The sequence below is a fragment of the Gavia stellata genome, chromosome 9 (genome assembly GCF_030936135.1).
Source record: "Gavia stellata isolate bGavSte3 chromosome 9, bGavSte3.hap2, whole genome shotgun sequence".
NCBI lineage: Eukaryota > Metazoa > Chordata > Aves > Gaviiformes > Gaviidae > Gavia > Gavia stellata.
In genome coordinates, this window is record NC_082602.1 from 3,592,092 (window position 1) to 3,611,729 (window position 19,638).

Consider the following 19,638-nt stretch of genomic DNA (forward strand, 5'->3'; position numbering starts at 1 on the left):
GTTACGTGATCTCTGGGGTCTGTTTGCACTGTGGCCGATTTGAATATGTGTTGCTGGCTGACATGAATGTCTTCAGCCTCCTTCCCTGGCACAAGTGAGACCTGTTCTCTTACCAGTGGTGTTTTAATCCTGCAAAGCAGCACTAAGTGCCATAGGGCTTGTTTCTGCAAGAAGAGGAGATAGAAGGTTGCATTGAGTTTATAGGAATATTTTTATTTGTGGTCCTGTTCATGTTAACTTTATCTTTACTCTTAACTTTCAAGACCCTCCGTTTACCTACATGCATATACATGGGTCCATCTCATCCACACTATATGGTGCAGGGATGTCTTCAGTACCTTTCTGCCAGCCCAGTCACTGCTCCGTGGGATTTCCAAGATGTATCTGAGCAGCACAGAGATCGCTTCCCAAGGGGTGTCCCAACTTCCAAACGTAAGCCTGGTTGATTCATGTCAGACTGGGGGCTCCCTGGCTCAGCATCCCACTTCTGCAATGGGCTGGTAGCCATGCTGAAGGACAGAAACAGGACAGATTTCTTTCAGTTGGCAGTTTGGGATCTTCCCAAGCAGAGCTTGAGCTCTCTGGTTTGAAAAGCAACATTAGGGCATGGGATGCTCTACCAGCCTCTCCGCCTGCAGTCTTCACTTGGTCTTTCTCTGTTCATCTCTTCATCCCTTGCATTTGCATGGTGTGATGGGCTGATGGATCTCCACCAACCTCCTGTATCACTGAGGATGGTAAATTTGCAGCAGGGAAGGACTACTTTGCGTACGGCACCTCTTAGCCTGATTGAGGAGATCCAGAAACTTACTCATGATTATTTCCATAGAATTAGGAAATAGAGTAATTTTGTGTTGCTCATAGCAATATCCCAGAACCTGCAGATGTTTGGGGAGAAACCTTTTCTCCAGGGTTTCTCTGGAGAGCACAGCTTCTAATGGCCTTTGTCTGGAGCTGCTGTTTCCAGGTCCTTATTTCAGAGAGGCATTTAAGAGGGAATCTTGATTTCCAGCAATGCCCTGTGAGTCATGTGGTAACTGATGAGAAGTTGTTGAAGGGTAAGTCTTGTACTCCAGCCGAGGCGCTGTCGCATTTTTTCAAATCTCTGAAACTGAGGCGTACGTTTGTCATTGACGTTAAAACCAAAATACAGAATTGGGTGTTGGAATTACACAGTCTCTTTGGTTCACAAGCTGACAAGCAAAATAGAGAAGTGAAACAGCAATAGCATTTTTTCTTTAATTTTTTTTAATTGATTAAACAGAAGAAAGATTAAAAATGGCATTATCTGGGACATCACTCTAAGGAAAAGTGTACTGCATGCTTGGCGTGAATTTCTATATCTGGAGGTAGCACGCTGTCATGGTACAGCTTTCCAAAGGATGGATTGGAGCATCCATTCACATGCCGGATCCTTTAGCTGTTCCTTATGCATGTGTCCTATCAATGTGTTTCTGTACAAGATGACAGTTTATTTGAGATTTTCCATGTCAACTCTACTACTTAACCCCTTCTTTGCATTCTGTTGGGCACCTCTTAATGTCTGTGGTGGCAATGTGGGTGTGTGCAGCTCATGGAGCTTTGATGCTCAAGTGGGGTGTGAATCCACGTGCCTGGGTTCAGGCATGTGAACCACCAGCATGGATTTAGAATGAGGACCTAACAAAAACTTCATTTCTCTTGGTCTACGTTGTTTAGGGATTTTCTTACTATTAGTAGCGGTGGTATTTTTACTTTGCTTGATGGCAGGTTCCTTATCAGCCACTTCCTAAGCCTCTCCTCGCTTGTGGAGCTGCACCAGTGACCCAGCCGTGACAGTCCCGCCAACTTGATCCGGCTCGTGCTGTTGGGAAATAACACCTACGCCAAACATGTGCCAGTAATAGAAATAGGGTGTAGTTCTACTAGGTATGAGACCTGTTTTCCACTCATGAAAGCAGCATTATATTTTAGATTTTAACTGGAATTGAAAATCAAACAAAAACTTGATTTTCTGGGTGTTAGACTGCTATAAAGCTTCAGTCTGTATTTTAGTGGGATTTGTATACTTAGTTTTTAAAATGATGCATTTGTATTATTTCAGAGGTAATTCTGATTCTTCCTTGTGATAAGAAATAACCCTTAGCTATTTAAAGATGTTTTACCTTCAGAACCAATGATATTGTGGCTCAGTCTCCATGCTGTAGACTAGGTTGTTTTAGCTGCCTGTTATTTACATTTCTGGGTTGATTAACATGAAAAAAAAAAAAGTTGGTGGGATTTGGATTTGTTTTCTGAAATAGTGGAATAATTTCAAAGGAAAATATCTGCAACGTTAGGATGTTTTCATGTCGTGGGATTTTTTTCCCCCATATTTATTGCAGCTGGGCTCAGCCATCTATATTCTATGGATAGTTGCTTCCCTATAAGCCTGTAACTGTTCTCAAAATATATTACAGCATTTGGAGATGCATTATGTGCAAGTGCATCACCTAGCTCTTCCCGATTACTGGTGCAGTCGCTTACAGTGAACCAGATAGCAGTGCTGGCCGCAGTCTTGTAAGGGTGAGATCATCTGTGACCCCGATTCTCCCCTTCAGACAGAAACGTTCCAATTCAAACACGTACAGAAAAATTTCTCAGCTAAAATACCGCTGTGCGGAGTCAGACAGAATAATGGCCGTTCTGATTCATGTAACTTAAGGGGGGGGAAACCTTGATTAATCTTTGGCTGGAGGAATAAGGTAAGCTTTTTTAATGTTGTGGGCTGAAAAAAGGAAAAATATTAAAGCTGCAAGGCTTGAAGAGCCATCTCTCTAGATGAAAATCTGTCTCTACTTTAGGAGGACTGTGTTAATTTTGGATTGATTATGAAGATATAATTTTTTCAGCTTCAGGGTACTATGGCCTTTGTACATATATTTTTGTTAATTTTGGGATAGACGGGGAAGAAGCAGTCATAGGATATTTAACTCCTAATGACTAATTTTTCTTAAAGTAACTCCCCAGCTGAATTCTTGACCTTTCATCCCACACTGGAGCTGCCTGGGGAGTTACAAGGCTTCAGGATGGATATTGAAGTCCTGAGCTGCTCTGTGTTTAAATTCAGACAAAGAAATTTTCAACTACATCTCAAGGGAGCAACGTTTATTTTCCAAAAGTGTGTTCACAATAGTTTTCCTAAAACGTGGTACCTCTGCTTGAGAAGGATGCTCTGCAGGCACTTAATTTTTGTGACTGTAGCCAGGTACTGCATGAGTTTTGCAACAGGAGTCGGAGGGAAAGACTTGTTGAAAGGTATCTCCAAGTGTGGAGCATTGAGTTTGGGGGAAAGAGAAGATCAAATGAGCGCAAAAATAGTAAAATGTGGCCTTTCTCATCAGCGAGCATTTATTGTCTTTCAGAATGCATTGCTTCTGGTGAGAGTAAATGGCAATAAAAAGCAATTGAGTGCTGCAAATTGGTCCATTGAAGAATTCACAATAGTTAAAAATGACATAATTGGCTTAAAGATGCCTAATCAACCCATCTAATGCCTCAGAGGTTCCCTGGGGCTTTATGCTGATGGATCGGGTGGGTTTTTTGATGTGGTCAATGCTGCTGCTCGTCATCTGTTTGTCTGGTGGAGGTTGCTCATCTTTGGAATGCTACTGCGTGTGGCTTTTGGTTTTCTTATTGCCTTTCTGTTGCCAAATATTTTATTTGAACAAATGAGTCAAGAAAAATGTTAATTGCACTAACTCCCAGGTTAGCTGAAAAAGCAACTTGGTGTGTAGAGCTGGTGGGGCTATGGATCTGCAGAATAATTTCAGCCTGATTCTTTTAGACATATTTGCATATATTTCAAAGCAGGGAGTAGGTAACTCATGAGTTGGTATTGATGTGGGCTTCGATACCGTCTTTTCATTTGTGTTAATGATTTGGAGGAATCGTGAGGAAGTTGTTATGTCCTCCTGAACACCTAAAGACCAGAAATAAAGCTAGAAAAGAAAGTGCGGCTGCTCTGACCGGTTCCTGACTCGTTGCCCGAAGGAAAACGGTTGCAAAGAAAAAATCTTGATTCTGAATAATGTCAAAAAGGATGGTGAGGGGATAGCTCACAAGATCGGAGCGAGCTGGCAATGCAGCTCAGCACTTGGGGAAATCCAGAAGTGGTTTTCCCTTGTGAAGACAGGCATTGCGCCGTTGTAAAAACACACAGTCCTTTAAATGGTTTTGATAACCGTTGCAGGAGGAATATTGCGTTCATTTTGAGGGATGTTAATTAAGGAGGCAGAGGGGAAATTTAGAGAAGCTGCAATTGAGAAGGGTAAAATTGAGGGGCAGAATAAATGACGGGGAAAAAAAGGCCAAGTTTAGCTAGGCAAACCAGTATCTGCTGCTCTTCTGGTCTGCAAGCTTCTGAAAGATATAAGTACAAGAGGAAGAAGAGAAATAGAGGTTGTACAGGCTGATGTAACCACCAGTAATGGGGCAGGGTAGGCAAGGGGGGTTAGCTGCCATCGGAATGGCTCTTCCCCAATAAATCCTGGTCAGAAACATCAGGCCTAAGAGGAGAGGCAGAATTATCTCGCTCGGGACCAATAAATTCAGGCTGCCCGGAGATCAGGGACATACATCTTAATGAACATTTCTTCCTGAGCGGGAGCGGGATGAGCTAATTGTCTTCGGTGCCCTCTGGTTTCCCTGGCTCGGATTCACATTTGTTGGATTTAAGTGTCGTTACAAGTAATTGGAGTTAGATATGCAGATCAGAGGAAGAAATGGGCTGTGTTGCTTATTAGCTAAAGGAATGAAGTAATTAAATTTGCCAATTTAAAGACACTTTCCTTCCCTGTCCTTTAGAAAATACTGACCCTGCAGATTTTTGATGCTGAACTGTTCATTTTGATTTTGCCTCCTCTGGGGCTTTGGTACACTGCTCTTCAAAAAGTGTATTTAGAGAAGGGAAAGGAAGGAAATGGCCTCTGCGAGGGGTAAGTTAAGTACCTTGCTTTCGCTGTCCACCCTGTGTCTGCGCCAATGGGACATGGTGTTATATTTTTCCTTAAAGAAAAGGGGGGGGGGGGGAACCCCCAAACATCAATTTTTAACAAGGATTAACAAATTTTCCAGTTTCAGAATATACATCATTGTACCCTGGCAGGGAAAATGGAGGAAGAAAGATGAGATGTGTAAATTGCTCCTTTTTTAGCATCTGGTAACTAGATTAGAGCTTTGTGTAGTCCCCTCTTTCCTCACAGAGGAAACAACTCTTTCACTAGATTTTGGGGGCTAATAAGGAGAAATTGCATCCAGGCTTTCATGCAGTACATGCAATTCAAGTGACTAAAATTGGATGTGTTATTTAAACGTTAGGAGGGTAGCTGGAAGGTGCTTAATATTGTTGCTCTCAAGCAAATGGGGAATTAATCCCTGGAAATGATGGATGGACACAGAGGAGGCTTTTTGTCTAAATCCCTTTAATTAGATTGCATCGTTGAAGAGATTATGAAGTTGGTGTTGGGGACGGACGCTGAAATAATGAAGGCTGGAGAGCAAAGGTCTCCCCATCCTAGCAGGCAGGACAGAGAAGCTGGGTGAAGGCATCGCTTCTGCTGCAGCCTTGTGTACAAAATAACTCACCACGTGCTGCTGGCGATTGCCGTGGTTATAGGAGACATGGCTTATGCACGTGGTGTTTGGAATTTAAAGCCCAAATAATTGGCACGAGGAAATTGGAAATCCAGAGATGGTAACGGCAGGACTGTATGAGCTGTATATATCAAGCGGCTAGTGACAGGCCGTTCCTACCATTGAGTTTAATGTTGTTATACATCTGTTTAAGGCACAACTTGATTGGAAAAGTGAGCTCATTAACATGTTTGCTGGATCTTTTAGTGATAAAGTGCTACAGTTTATTATAGCAAGAGGAAAACGTGGTGTAAAAGTCTCCTGGCCCGAAATTGAAGCTGTGACGAACGTACAAAATCCCGTTCAGTTAATTCCATATTAATTTCTTTTTGTCTGAGTGATTCCTCTTTGCGCTTCCCCCTCACCCCCATCTGGGAGATGCCTTAACGCAGAACGCTGCTTGCAGAAGCTCATTACTGTCGAGCATCTGCAAGAAACATTACAAGTTGATTGCAACAGATGAGGTTAAGGGGCGATGAGCCTCACCAGTGATCCACATCCTGCTGCCAGATTTGGGTGGGGAAGAGCCATCTTCAGAACAAAAAAAGGGGCTAAATTTTAATTGATCATGTTAAGATGACAATCTAAGCACTTGTTACAGCCTAGAGGATTCCCTAGAAATCCTAGCAAACACCAAAATTCCTGTAGGTGGTATGTACTTGAACATAGCAGAACAAGACAAATTCTCATATATTAGCTTAATTTGGAAAAAAAATTGTGGCATGATGATGTAGCTTTAAATGGTGATGGGTTACAGAGCCCAAAATGGAAGCATACTGAAATTCTTTGGTGGGATGCAGGGGAAAGAGTGTGGTTTTGCTGTGATGGGTGGCTGTGAAGCGATGCTTTTACAGAATTCTGGCTCAATAAACCATGACAACATAGACTAAATGCAATGAAAAATAAGGTACTATGCCGTCTCGGGTGCGTCTCAGCTGGTGACCTCCAGCTTGTCTGTTATCTCAATGTCATAACTGGACTGAGACAGAGCTGGTAATGATTTGTTTAAATTTGCACAGTGAGACAAGAGCTGAGTCTGGAAGAGAATTACCCCAAGTCCAGGTCGGCTCCTCACCCACCGGCTGCTTCAGAGAGTGCTCTGTAGCGCCAGGGGAATGTCCTCTGTCCAAATTGGTATTACACTGTATGGAGCAGGCTGGAGCTCTTGCTACAGTGTCATTGTCTGTTGATTGTTATTAGAAATATCAGATGGTGTCTTGTTTTTGTGCTTTTTCTATCTGTAAATGGAATAAATTTTGTTCAAGAAACATCTCCTCCGTCCCACCTCCTTGTTGAGACCTTTGGTAAAAGGAGCACCATGAAGCTTGTACCTAAAGGTTCCCGAGAGCTGCATTTTCTTCTTAAAATTGCAGGAATTATGGAAAATTGCTTTTGGATAGAGTCATTGTGAACTTGTACCTTTTTTTTAATTGAGCTTTTGCATATTTGTTAAATGGTCTTTGTTTTTTATTGTGTGTTGTTTTCTTTTATATGTAGCTCCCCAGAGGAATTTTGAAATCGCGTTTAAGATGTTTGATCTGAATGGTGATGGCGAGGTGGACATGGAAGAGTTTGAGCAGGCAAGTTGAACGACAGGTTGACTTCTTAATGCTCTGGCATCTTAGTCACAAGTGCAGCACTCCTCTATGGCATTATTGCGATTTATATTTGTGCTTACTGCTGGTTTACGTCTTTTCCTTCTATGCTCTGCTGTGTTGCCTCAGTGCCTGCTTGGTTTTTTACTGGTTATTTCAAGACATAATTTTTCATTCAACGAGGACAACTGTAAGTATAAACTCCGATTTCCTATGACTTTGTCACCAAGGTATCTTTACAAGATGTCACCTCCAAAGTAGATAAAGAATTTTTTTCACTGTACTGGTGTCGTAGGATTTTGATCCTACTTTCTTCCACAGCTTTTATTGCATTCCTTGATTTTTGTCTTCAGAGAACAACCAGGGCGAGTCTGCCTCAAAGAAGAATTTAGTGATTTATTTCAACGTAATCTAAAAACATGTTGTTTGAGAGTGTGTTTTCATTAGTTTCTTTCCCCTACTTCTTCTGAGGTTTCATCAGCAGGGAGTTTGATGCAGGCTTTTTAACGAGCTTAGCCTGCATGTCTGATACCGGTGAGGTCCTCCTATAAACTATGGTTTGTGATTGTGTTAGAGGGAGAATAGATTGAAGACTCAAGCTGTCAGTGGGGAAAAGGTCTGACCTCCCTAGGCAGAAGTGTATGGTTTTCTTGCCTATGTAGAAAACAGCCTTAAGGCTTTGGAAACTCATAAACATCCTGAAGTCGCTGTATATTAGCAGAGCTCCATGTGTGTGCTACTTACGAAAGGAAAAGTAAATGCATTTGCAAAGAAGAGAACTGGCTGGTTGGGTGAGGAGTCACCACCTCTGTAATCAAAGAACAAGGTAGAGGAGATACACCACTAATCTACCTAATATTCTTGTGGCCCCTGGCACTTCTGTGACCCCACATCCCTCAGGGCTGTACGTTTAACGGGCAAGTGGCAGTTGCTGCTTCTGGGCAAAAGAAGCAAGACTCCGTGGTCAAAAATTTAATCTCCCCTTGTGGATTTTCTTATGCTGGTGGGCATACGTGTTCGGAGATGGTGAAAAGCTGTGTGCTGATATCTGAGAACAAAGCGGCCCTGAGTAATCTAGTTGCAAATTCTTACTCGTCAGTTGATCGAAAGATTGGTTAACTTCGGAAGAGTCTGTAAGAGGTCGTGCTTGGGGCACTTGCTATAAATGGGAAGAACTAGTGGCAAAGCAGGTCTGGTAAATTAATCTCCCCCCTTCTACTCTTTTGCTGTCATCCTCTTTGAATTATTACTTGTGGGTATGATGTCATTATTATGAGTTTGCTCCAGAGCTGTGTACTATATCTGGTTAACTGTACGTTTTTTAGATGCAAATTTTGGACTATTAGGAGAATGGGCGTATGTTTATCTCCAGCATGATATCCCTTCACATGACAGTTTATAATGTAAACCCAGGAGTTTTATTAATTTGCCTTTGAGTGCAAACTCGATTACGCCGCTGTGTCCAGGTTACTGTGCTGTTTGGCACTGCCTCCCTACAAACTACTGATTTAGCTATGAAAAATTCCAAGTTTCCTATTTTCCCAAGGAAAAAGTACTGCTCTTCCTTCTATTTGCATAGTGCATGACTATAGCACTCCACTGCAGCTATCTGACAATATTTAACAATTCAAAAGGTGGTTTACAGTAGTTAGTGATGTTCGAGAGAGAAGTCTATTATGGAGATAAATGAATTTAAGAAAAGTGGAGAATGGTTGACCACCTACTAAAAGTGCGGTGATGCCAAGGTGCTAACGCAGGTGTCATGTTTGGCTTTTTTATTAGACATGTAAAGTAAGAAAGAATGTTTCTTGAGGATGAATGTTTCAGAAGTGTTACGAAGATGAAAGTACAAAATTGAATTAAATGGTTTCAAATCATCTGGTAGGCAAAGGGAAGTTATATGTGCATTAAGTCATATAAAAATCCTTAGGAAGAGGGACATCTTTTTGTTAAGCTTGTTACATGCATCATCTGCCTCTATATAAAGGAATAAAATTCCTGGTTAGCATCAGAGTATTTTGGTGAAGGCTGATCTTCCAGACCTTTCGAGTCAGATGATGAAGGAGCTGTTTTGGAAAGTGAAGAAGCTTACAACGTCTTCGCAGGTATCACTATAACTGACTTGCTGCATTTTGCAAACAGAATTAAAGCAAACACAGAGCTTCAGCGGGAGGCACATATATAACATTATACATATATAAAATATAACACACAATAGTTTATATGATAAATACTCTTTTTCACTCCTTATGGAAAAAACCATCTTACCTGGCAGGGGCAGCTGAACTGACCCTTTCAGGGGAATATGCTACTAGAGGTGGTATCAGTTTGAAAGAGCAACATCGTTTGGGGGAGAATAGGAAGAAAAAGGAGGCAAAGAAAAGGGTTGTCACAGAAGCAGTGGCCCGTCCCTGCTGGCTGTGAGCAAGTGGCAATGAAATTCTCACTCCTCTTTCACATGTCATCTCTGGAGACAGGCAAGAGCAGATCCCTCTTCTCATTAATGTCTGAAAAACCTTAAGAGTGTTCATCAAGACAGAAAATTACTTGCAGTAATTTAGCTAATATGCGAATAAGTCAGAGGCTTTAACTACCTAATAAAAAAATACTGGATTTCTTCAGGCCTCATTGAAGAGCCTCAGATTTTTTTTTTCCAGTTGATGTATATGGTTAGTGCATAGCACTGAATAGTTTGGTGCCTGCATCAGTATCATCTTCAACTTGTCATCCTGCAGCATGTAAATTGTTAGTTTACTCTTCTATTTTTAATTAAAAAGTCAGATGAAAAGTAGTAAATTCACAGGCAGTGTTGCTTGTGACTTCTCTTCAAACCATTAACTATTTTAATTGATTTTTTTATTTTTTTTCCTCTTGTCTGGTGCAGAAGATGAAACAGATCATGAACAGTTAGGCTGAAATACGTACAAAAGACAGTGAAGCATCTCTGTGCTTCCCATCCTCGTATGATCGATGAACCGTGTGGGAGGACAGCACTGGTTGGCCTGGAAGACAACTTCTTGCAGTGGTTGCCTGCCTTTCTGGGTATTAGAAGGATTACCCAAAATAAGGACCAGCTGAATAATTTTGGCTTCAGTGCCCACAGATGGATTTTCAAACTGTCTGATACTTGTTATAGATGGGGAGAGAAGAAGAGGGGTGTAGGATGCTGTATAAATAACATCCGGGAAAAGATGCTCTATTGAACAGCCTGCAGTGTGGTAAACACTTGCTTCTGCAGAAACAGGGGCAGTTTTCCAAGCTGGTCATAAACTGCATTGCTTCAGACAGTTTATAAATATTTGTCTCCAAAATGTGCATGCAGAGCTCGCAGTTGAAGTGGAGCACCAAGCAAAAGGAGTTGCTATTTACAGTGCAAAAATCCTTCCTCACATCACAGTGCATATTTCAAAGGGAAAAAAAAAACCCAAAACCTTTTTTCTGTTTTTTTTTTTTCCCCTGACTTGATTTGATTTTCTTTGTAGTGGAAGAATAGCCAGTATTCTGTTGTTCAGAGGCAGCATTTCAAGCGAGGTGAGCCCAGCAGCAACACGCGGTGTTCTCCTCCAGAGTATCCCCTTTGGGGTTGTTCCAGCACTCACTCTCTTGTTAGGAAAAAATTGAACACATCGTACACCGCAATAACGAGGTTCTGGCATCCTTCTGACAGCTGGAGCTCTTGGCAGCTGTTTTTCTTCCTCCCTTCCAACTTTTGTCAGCGGGAGGAAGAGGCTGAAGACAAAGCAGTGGTATTTGCTGGAGCTTCGGGAAGCCCGTGCTATCAAGGCTGAGTGCTGGGCAACACGTCGATTGGCTTTTTTTTCCCTCCTTTCTCGCACTCATTGTCCTTAATATGAATCCTCTGCCTTGTTGGAAGAGATCAGCTACTATGCAGAGAATAACCCTGGCTTCTCATGTCACTGCAATAGTCTTTCAGACGGGCAAGTGCTGGGGAGGGGTAGTGGGGATACTTCGGGATGGAGAAAGGAGGTGAGTGTGCATTTGGCTTGGCTGCCCCTTAAATTAGCACAGGACCCTTAGAATAACACATTGTTGGATTTTTCAGGCTGTCGCATCCTTCAAGTTCAACCTTTTGCCGTATTGTAGGAGGTAGGGGAGTTGTCCTGCACATCCTTGCCCTGTCCTGTAGCACCCACTCAAGTTGAGCAGTGCCTTCGAAGAAGGTACAGGGCGCTGCTGAGAGCTCAGGGGAGGAGGAGGCTCTTCGCCTGCATAGTTTGTTAAAAACATTGAGATATCGCTGTTATAATGTGTGCTTTCACACTCGGCTGTCTTCATGCAAATATCCCAGTCTGCTGGTAACTCAGAAACTTCTGCATTACTTGTTACTCTGCCGGCGCTGCCGCTGGGGTTGTGTTTGGGCTGATGCTGCCTTGCGGGACTTCTGGAAAACCCTTTGCTCTGGGTGGGTCAGCCCCCGCGAGCAACTTCCAGCCACGGCAGAGAGCAGCAGGCAGCAAGGAGGGGGGTGCATTTGGGTAGAAAACCCCCTGGTTTGTGCACAAGGGGAAAGGAAACTTGATGTGAGCTAACTGGAGTTGGTGTGAACTGATGAGGATGTGCGGTAAAGCAGGAGTGGAAGCTCCAAAACCTGTGCAGGCTTTTTTTGTCTTCCCGGAGGTTGCCGCGGCTTTCTCTCCTCCTGCAACTTCACTGGGAACAAGCTGCTCTCTGCTGACCAGGCGGAGGATCAGCGCTAAAATGCTCATCTGCCAGCTGGGTGAATTGTGTCTTAAAACTCATTCTAAGCATTTTGTACTTCTCTTTTAAGAAAGAGGGCTGAAAAAACCGAAGCCTAAGTTCAGCCAAATTTTTAAATTGTCATGTGTTTTAAGAATTATTTCAGGGGGGAAAAAAAAGAGGATGGCACAGCTGAGCTTGGAGTACCTCATACTGCTACTTGTCTAGTATAAGTTCCAGTGGTTGTTTTGATGCTGACATCTTCCCTCTTATTTTTAGGTCCAGAGCATCATTCGCTCCCAAACCAGCATGGGCATGCGCCACAGAGACCGGTCTACAACTGGAAACACCCTAAAAACTGGCTTCAGCTCTGCACTGACAACATACTTCTTTGGGGCGGATCTGAAGGGGAAGCTGACCATCTCCCACTTCCTCGACTTCCAGCGCAAACTGCAGCACGATATTCTGAAGCTCGAGGTTTGGGTTATTTTTACGTACGGGGGAGGGCAGTGCAGCGTGGACTGTGCTGCATGACGTGGTTTCTGGAGGAAGAGCAAGAGTGTGGGAAGGGTTCAGAGGGAATTATTACAGCTGTGGCTCATAGCACTCACAGATCAAACCTGTTGTTAAGTTTCTGATGATCATTTTGGTGCTCCCCAGGAACATTTCCAGCTCTTGTCGGTAGCTGCTCTTGTGGAGTTGCAGCAGCAGCCAGCACATCCCCGGTGCATGTCGCTCCATGTGGTGCTTGCCTTGGCACTGCTGATGGAGATGATTATGAGATGCTTTAGAAAAAAAACAATAGAGGTTGTGAGTGGTCTGTTGCTACCTTACCGAGGGAGGTTTGTCTCAGTCCTAATGAGTGAGCTGTGCCCTAAAGGACCAGGGAATATTACATCCCTAAAGCTCTTCATCTTTGCTGTTGTCCTCACCTTCTTGTTTGCTTCATTATTCTGAATATTTCTGCTATGTAAATGTTCGAGCCTTGATTGAATTCTGCTAAATAGGTGATCTCTGTTATGTGACCTCCATTATTCACTCCTGGATTAATGTACTTTATAAGAAATATTGTCCATCTCTTTTGAGTCTTTTACCTTTCAATTGAATTCAAGGTCTCTCTTTTTTTCTTTGCATTACCATGAGTTAACAGCAGCTCCCAATCTCCTGTTCCAAGTCACATAGCCTGAATTTAAGCATCCAGCTTCAAAATTTGGTTCTTTTGAATAAAGTGAGTACAAGAACAGCAACGGGGGACTCTGGTTTGTGTCTCAGCCTCTCAAGCAGAGCTGACTCAGTTAAACTAGAAAAGGTGCCCTTCTCTGCAGCAGGCTCAAAGGTTCGACCTGGCTTGAGCACAGCCAGGCTTTTATTTGCATCAGAAACGAGGATTTGTGCACACGCATCCCCCCCACCCCACCCCCAACCATAACCTGTTAAGACAACAGTATTCGGAGTTCGCTATCGCTTCAGTCTGATGTATGAACATCCATGTGCTCAGGATGTGTGATCCAGCTAATGAACAGCTTTTTATTAAGTTCCTAGTAAGTCAGTTGTTGTGAACTTGACATGAATTTTTTCCCTTTTTTATTTGGAGTTTTACGAATCTAAGTAAGAAACTGACCCAAGGACTAATTTTTTTTTTGTGAAGGTAATTGTCTGGTTTGCTGACTTCATGTAACTGGTCATTAAAGCAGGTGGGGTGGCTCTGTGTTTGCAGGGAGAATAGGTTGGTTGAAGAAAATGTTCTTCTTGAACCGGAAAGTGTCGATTCCTCAATGCCTCTGCAAATTGAAAACAAACGCAATACTTTTTAAGGTTAAGAAACATAAGCTGAAACACAAAGGGAAGAGAAATAGACATTATTTTATCCTCGTTTGCCATCCTGCTCCGGTTTCCCACTGCCATGTTCGCTCCAGGGACGGGCAATGAGGAGGCACTGAAGTGTTATTCCTGACCCTGTGCTGGAGTCCTGTGCTCCCTCCATGGGTCCCCACTTAGCTCATTAAGAAGCAATGGGTTTTTTTCAGTTTAATGGCACTTGTTCTTATTTTCCTCCTGCAACAGGTTAGTATTAATTTAGGTTTTAGTGATTTCAGTAGATTGTGTTCAGTCGATTCACTTTCTGGTGAATGTTAGTTGCCTTTCTAAAAAGTTAGTTATTAATTGGGGACAGTACAAGGTATTTATGTCTTGGTAAGTTAATGAATATCAGAAATGCGTCATTACTGAATTCCTGACAGCACTCTTGAACACAGTACCATGCTGTGCTCAGCATTTTTGATACTCATTTTAACTGAAAAAATGGTCTGTGCAAAGCTAACAGTTCTGTTCTGCCCAACTTAATTTTTTCCTGAGTTCATCATACTAAAGCACCTGATTTTTCTGTTCATAGTTCTCATCAATTTAGGCAATACAGGCCTATTTCTGTCCTCAGCATTATGCAATGTGGCCTCTCCTCTTCTGCTTTTATCTCTTTTGACATTATCTCCCACCTTCTCTCCTTGCTTCACATTTGATGTGTTTGTTCATGGTTAAGTGGCTTTTCATGCAAGCGTATAGTGGGTTTGCGTTGCTCCTTTTCCAGGGAGTGCTCTAATGAACTCAGCCACTTTAAAAACAGGGTAATTCAGAGAAGAGACATCCCTCAAGTATTTACCTTGACCCAGGCAAATCAGAAGAATGTGAGAAGTGGCTCTAGGAAATACTGTGCTACAGAGCATCAGGTAACTCACGTAGCTGATTTTTAACGGCTTCCTTAGTTTTATGTGTCTGTTTGGGTAATGAGCCTGTGAGCACAGTGGTCCTTCATCAGCCATGTGCTCAACTGCCCATGCAGATCATCTCTGGATCCTTCGCTTGGCTTGGCTGTTGTGATAGCAGTGGACAAGAAGGAGCAGAAAAGAGCTGGTGGCAGATCTGCCAGGGGCTCAGCTGAACTCTTGTACCCTCATCGACTCATCCTTTGCTGGCTTAGCAAAATTAGTACATGGTGTGAAGCTGGGTTGTTAATCTGAAAAGCGTTTTTTGTTTGTGTTTGGTGTCTGAACTTCAGAAAAGGCTTTGGGGATATGCACCGTAAGCAGGTCTGAAGAATATCTCCTAGGGCTGGTGCAGCCCCCGTGTGACATGGTGCCTTTGTTCTCGAATTGGGGTGCTTGCTTTCTCTCTTCCAAAAGAAATCTACTTTAAGTAAGACCTTTTTTAAAGCTGTTTTCCCTTCGGCTCAGGATCCAGGCCTATCTGCCATTGATAGACTTGAGAGCTGGTTTCTTCTGCGGACTGTGAAGGTGGAACAATAGGTTTTGGCCATCTGAACCTGCTTTCCTCTTACTAATTTTGGGTCATTTTTTTTCTTATCAAAATACTCGTGCATATCGCTTGTTAAGATCGAGCAGAAACTTTCTCAGAGGAATTAGATCAGACAAAGCCCTGAACATGTCAATGTTCCTTATGGCTGAAGTGCTGACAGCATGTTTAAGTAACCATGGCCTGGTGTTTTCTTCTTCCCTTCTGCTTATTTTTTTGATGCAAGTTCATTTTCTATCATTTTATGGAAACTCGGCAATCAGCTCAGTTGCAGGAAGGGAAGGATGAGAAAAGTAACCACAGCCAGAGGGAGAGGAGAAGCTTTTAACGGCTTATTACAACTTTTTGTGGTTTGGTTACTTTGAGGAAGCCCTGGCCTCCTTGTTGCATTGCGGGGTGGCCCAGCTTAGCTAAGGCTGAGCCACGGGAACCAACCCGCCCAATGGGGCAAGCTCCCAGCAAAGTCCTCGCCGTTTTATTACTGCGTTCACGCTGCCTTGCATTAGTGCCTATGGAAAGGCTTCCTTTCTTCTTGTCGCTTAGTGTGGCAAACGGTGACAAGTTTGTCTGGACAGGCTCTGCAGCTATAATGTGTCCTGTTAGCATGGGCGATATTGCGCTCGAACGGTGCTTGCTTTTTTTTTGGAGTGAAAGTACTCTGTGAGTTAGAAAGATGAATAGGACTTGACATCATCGTTTATGCTATTTCTGCTTTTTAGTGTCTGTCCTAGATATTCCCGTGTCCTTGGTGGACCAAGAGGAGACCCAGCCAGACCGTGAGTCTCTTCCAGCCTAAATTTTTCTATGATTCTGTAAGTGCGTGTAGAAAAGATGTGTTAGCCCTTTGTTCTCTGCATCCGCATCACCCCTAAAAGGCAACCCAAAACCTGCTAATAGCAATGATTTAATCTCCATATTTAGTTGTCTTTTATTTCCCTAGGTCTCTTTCTGCCAGCAGTGGGATATGTGCCTATGGTGTAAGACCTTAGTAAAGAATTTTTTTTCCGTTTGACTGCAGTGAGATTTCTATAGTACATTGTTTCCCTGACAGCTGCTCACGGAGGGCATTTGTTCTCAGCTGAATTGGTGAAGCAGGTACTAATCCAGCCCTACGCCTTGTAGGTGTGGGGCTGTCTTCCTGGCGGGCGATGCCATGGCTGGAGAGGTAAGGTTGTGCTGCACAGCTTTGAGCAACCCCACGTCTCAGTCTGGTGTGATCTGGGGTCTACGCTTCGAGGCGGTGGGATGCAGCTTCCCATGGAGGAGCTTGCCAGATAGGTTGAAGAGTCAGATCATCGTGCAGATGTGTACCCTTATGCTTAAACATAGGGATCTTCACAGATCGTTGTTTACCCAAGGATGCCCCAATAGCAGTCTGTCCCAAGCAAAAGGTCTTCCAAGCACTGGAGCAAAGGGAAGTAAAATGGGATTCTGTGAGAATATGGCAAAGGTACCACACGTCATTGCTGCCATCCAGAAAATCACTTATTTCATGTGTCTGTTCTGTGAGAGGTCATGTGAGAGTAACTTCTTTACCCTGGAAATTCCTGTTTTCATGACCAATGCAGATACAATTGCTGCTTGGTTGCGTTTTTATGAAGGAGGAGTGACAGATGCTCTTCCATCTGCACATATCCCATTAGAAAGTCCTAGATCTTTTTGGATCTCAACCCTGTCTTAACAAATATTCTGGTTTCAGAAGGCATTTATAATGCTTTGCAATCTGGTTTTAGGGTAGTAACTTGAGTCTGTAAGTGCCTTTCTGTTCTGAGTCCCAGTGCTGGAGTAGTTGCTATCTGAGTTAATCCTGTACCAAGTATTAGAAACTACTGGGTTGTTACCAGCTTACTCAAGATTTTTTGGGTTCTGCTTTGTTTTCGTATGGGCTTGCAGACTGATACAGATTTCCAGTGGTTTGTTAACATAGGCAACAAAGTTTGCAGTAATGAGTCGTGTATCTTTGTATCTGCTGCAGTGATTTAGGTGAAAGAAAAGAGTAACTTAAATTGTTTTGCCTGGCCTGAAAAATGAAGTCTGGCAGTGTCCGATTGCCCAAGCTTTGTAAGGAAGGGCCCAAACCTTGGACTTTTGGGAGGTCAATATGCTATTGAACTTATACAAGACATTTTCATTTTAAGTCACCCTTATGGCAGTCTCTGTCATGGTTAGCTGAGTTGTCTCACAAAGTTGTCCTTTACCTGCTGATCCGCTCACTGTCAGCTTCACTGCTGGCCTGGCCACCGTGGGAACCATGATGGGGGATGTTACATTTTCCCTTTTTTCTTACAAATTCCTCCTTCTCTGCGTCCTGTAATGGATTTTGTATACATAGATAGTTTTGTCAGTTCTATATCTAGTTGCGTATCTATATCTTCTCCTTTAATCCTTTACTTGCTTTCTCTTCCTTCACATGGCCCTTACATATGAAAAGCCAAACCAGCGGTTGTGAAGTTGTCTCTTTAATGGGGCAATTAATGGCAGATACAAAAATTGGTTGGGTTCTTTGTTAGTGATTTCCTGGCCTGGTTGCAGCGCTTACCCGAGGTGTCTGTCACTGGGGCATCTCTGATGTCCAAACATATTGAGGATGGTTTGAGTCACCTGGGATGCACCAGTGGAGCTGTGGTACGAGGTGTTAAAAGATATGCTTTGAAACCATTCAGTGTGCCATGGGGAAGGAGGGGAGGATGGGCTGATCGTTAAATACAGAAAACCTAAAATGCGCCTCACTGGTCCTCTGTTTATCCCAGAGGACGGGCGATTCAGTGGGAAGGTGAGGTGGGGATGCAGCATCGGGAGGACGCAGGCTTGGTAACGTGTACCGCACGGCTTGAATGCTTCTGCCCCCGGGAGCACAAGCACTGTAGCGGGGCCGTGAGCAGTGGGAGGGAGGCAGTCCAAGCCCCGGGGGTGGTGAAGGGCAAACAGGGGCTGCAGCGAGAGGGAATAGAGAAAGCACAGAATTAGAGCAGGGAGGGCAATATTAATAAGCTGAAAGTACAATTAAAAAGCGGAGGCTTTTTAGGTAACCAAAGAAAAACCCGGAGCAGCTTGGCTTTTACATTTGTGTTCTGGTGTGTTGCCTAGGAGCTGCTTCTCTGCTAAGACAACAGACCAAATATATGTGCACTTGCAGACTGCCTGTGCAGCTGCAGGATGGATGCTATGAAGCCGAGAGACATGGGAGACGGCAATGGAGGATCAGATCTGTTTACCGAGGGGAGACCTCCTGCGGTGGTCCTCTGCTACCCCGTTGTCCCTTTGTGCTATTACATACCAAGTTCAGCCTGAACCTCTTTCTCTTGGTCAATCCTATCTGGCAGAGGCAGGTTGGGAATGAAAGAGTCAGTGGATGGGATGTCTTGGAGATCATACCTGTCTCAATCCAAGTCTGAGAGCACATGCTCTGGGTCTGTGTCACCATTGTCATCCCCTGACTTTAGCTTCAAGGTATGTTGATAGCCAATAACCTTTAAACAACAGCTGTGGAAGGGAAGAGGAAATTGATGTGAAGGATTTCTCCCCCCCAGAGTCAGGGATGGACAAACCCTGACGGGTTTAGTGCCAAGGAGAGAGGATTTATCAGGTTTATTCCCACAGATCTATATACTCCCTCTTCCGTGTTTAATGTGTTAGAAGTTTTAGGAAATATAAATAAGGCTGATGACCATGACTTTGTGATGAATAGCCATGAGGGTGTTGTGGATGACAGAATTTTGTGACATCTCCAGTTAAAAATGGGATCATATGATCACCATGAATAGTTTCATGTCAGGGAACTCTGTAGTTAAGGATACATATGTAAGCTGGGAATTTCTAGGCAGGTAGTTGAAATTATTTGGACAGCTCATCCTGTTTTTGATGGTATTCAAAGCTTCTGGCAGCCTGCTTTTGTCTTGGTGTGTGAATGGAAAGGGTCACATAAAGCTTTCAGGTTGACCTTAAAGTCTCAGGGTTTGGGGAAAAGCTGGCATTCAGTTTTTGACTAGCGTTGGCCAAAGACTTGGTAAGAATTCAGAGTGGGATGTTAGTATGGAAAAAAATCTGGAAAATAGGAATAAGTTATGAGGCCATGGCATGTGCAGCTTAAAGGAAAGACAGAAGGGAGATATAACTGTCTCAGTAAACATGAGGAGTCACTATAAAGAAGGCTGAGGCAAGTAATTTTCATCAATCAGTAACGGCAGAGCAGGTAATGAGAGGCTTAAATGTGCACCAGGGAAGTTTAGTTTAAATACAAGACAGGTTGAATTTCAGTCCCTTTTTTCATTAAGAAGGGAGAGTGCAGGTGGGTGGGTGGTTCACTGTCACGGGCGAGGTACCAAAAGCTGTGCTTCGTGCTTCTATCAGAAGATGCAATAAACACTATTCCTAACTAATTCCTCCC

At 43.3% G+C, this 19,638-nt stretch overlaps 1 protein-coding gene across 2 annotated transcripts in view; it reads left to right on the forward strand.

Moving 5' to 3' along the window:
- MICU1 (mitochondrial calcium uptake 1) overlaps positions 1–19,638 on the forward strand; it is a 109,533-nt gene that overhangs the window by 61,259 nt on the left and 28,636 nt on the right. For both annotated transcript variants that reach the window (XM_059821115.1, XM_059821114.1), the window contains 2 exons: positions 7,150–7,232; positions 12,225–12,422. In XM_059821115.1, coding sequence (XP_059677098.1) covers positions 7,150–7,232; positions 12,225–12,422 — 281 coding nt within the window. The remainder of the gene's footprint in view (positions 1–7,149; positions 7,233–12,224; positions 12,423–19,638) is intronic.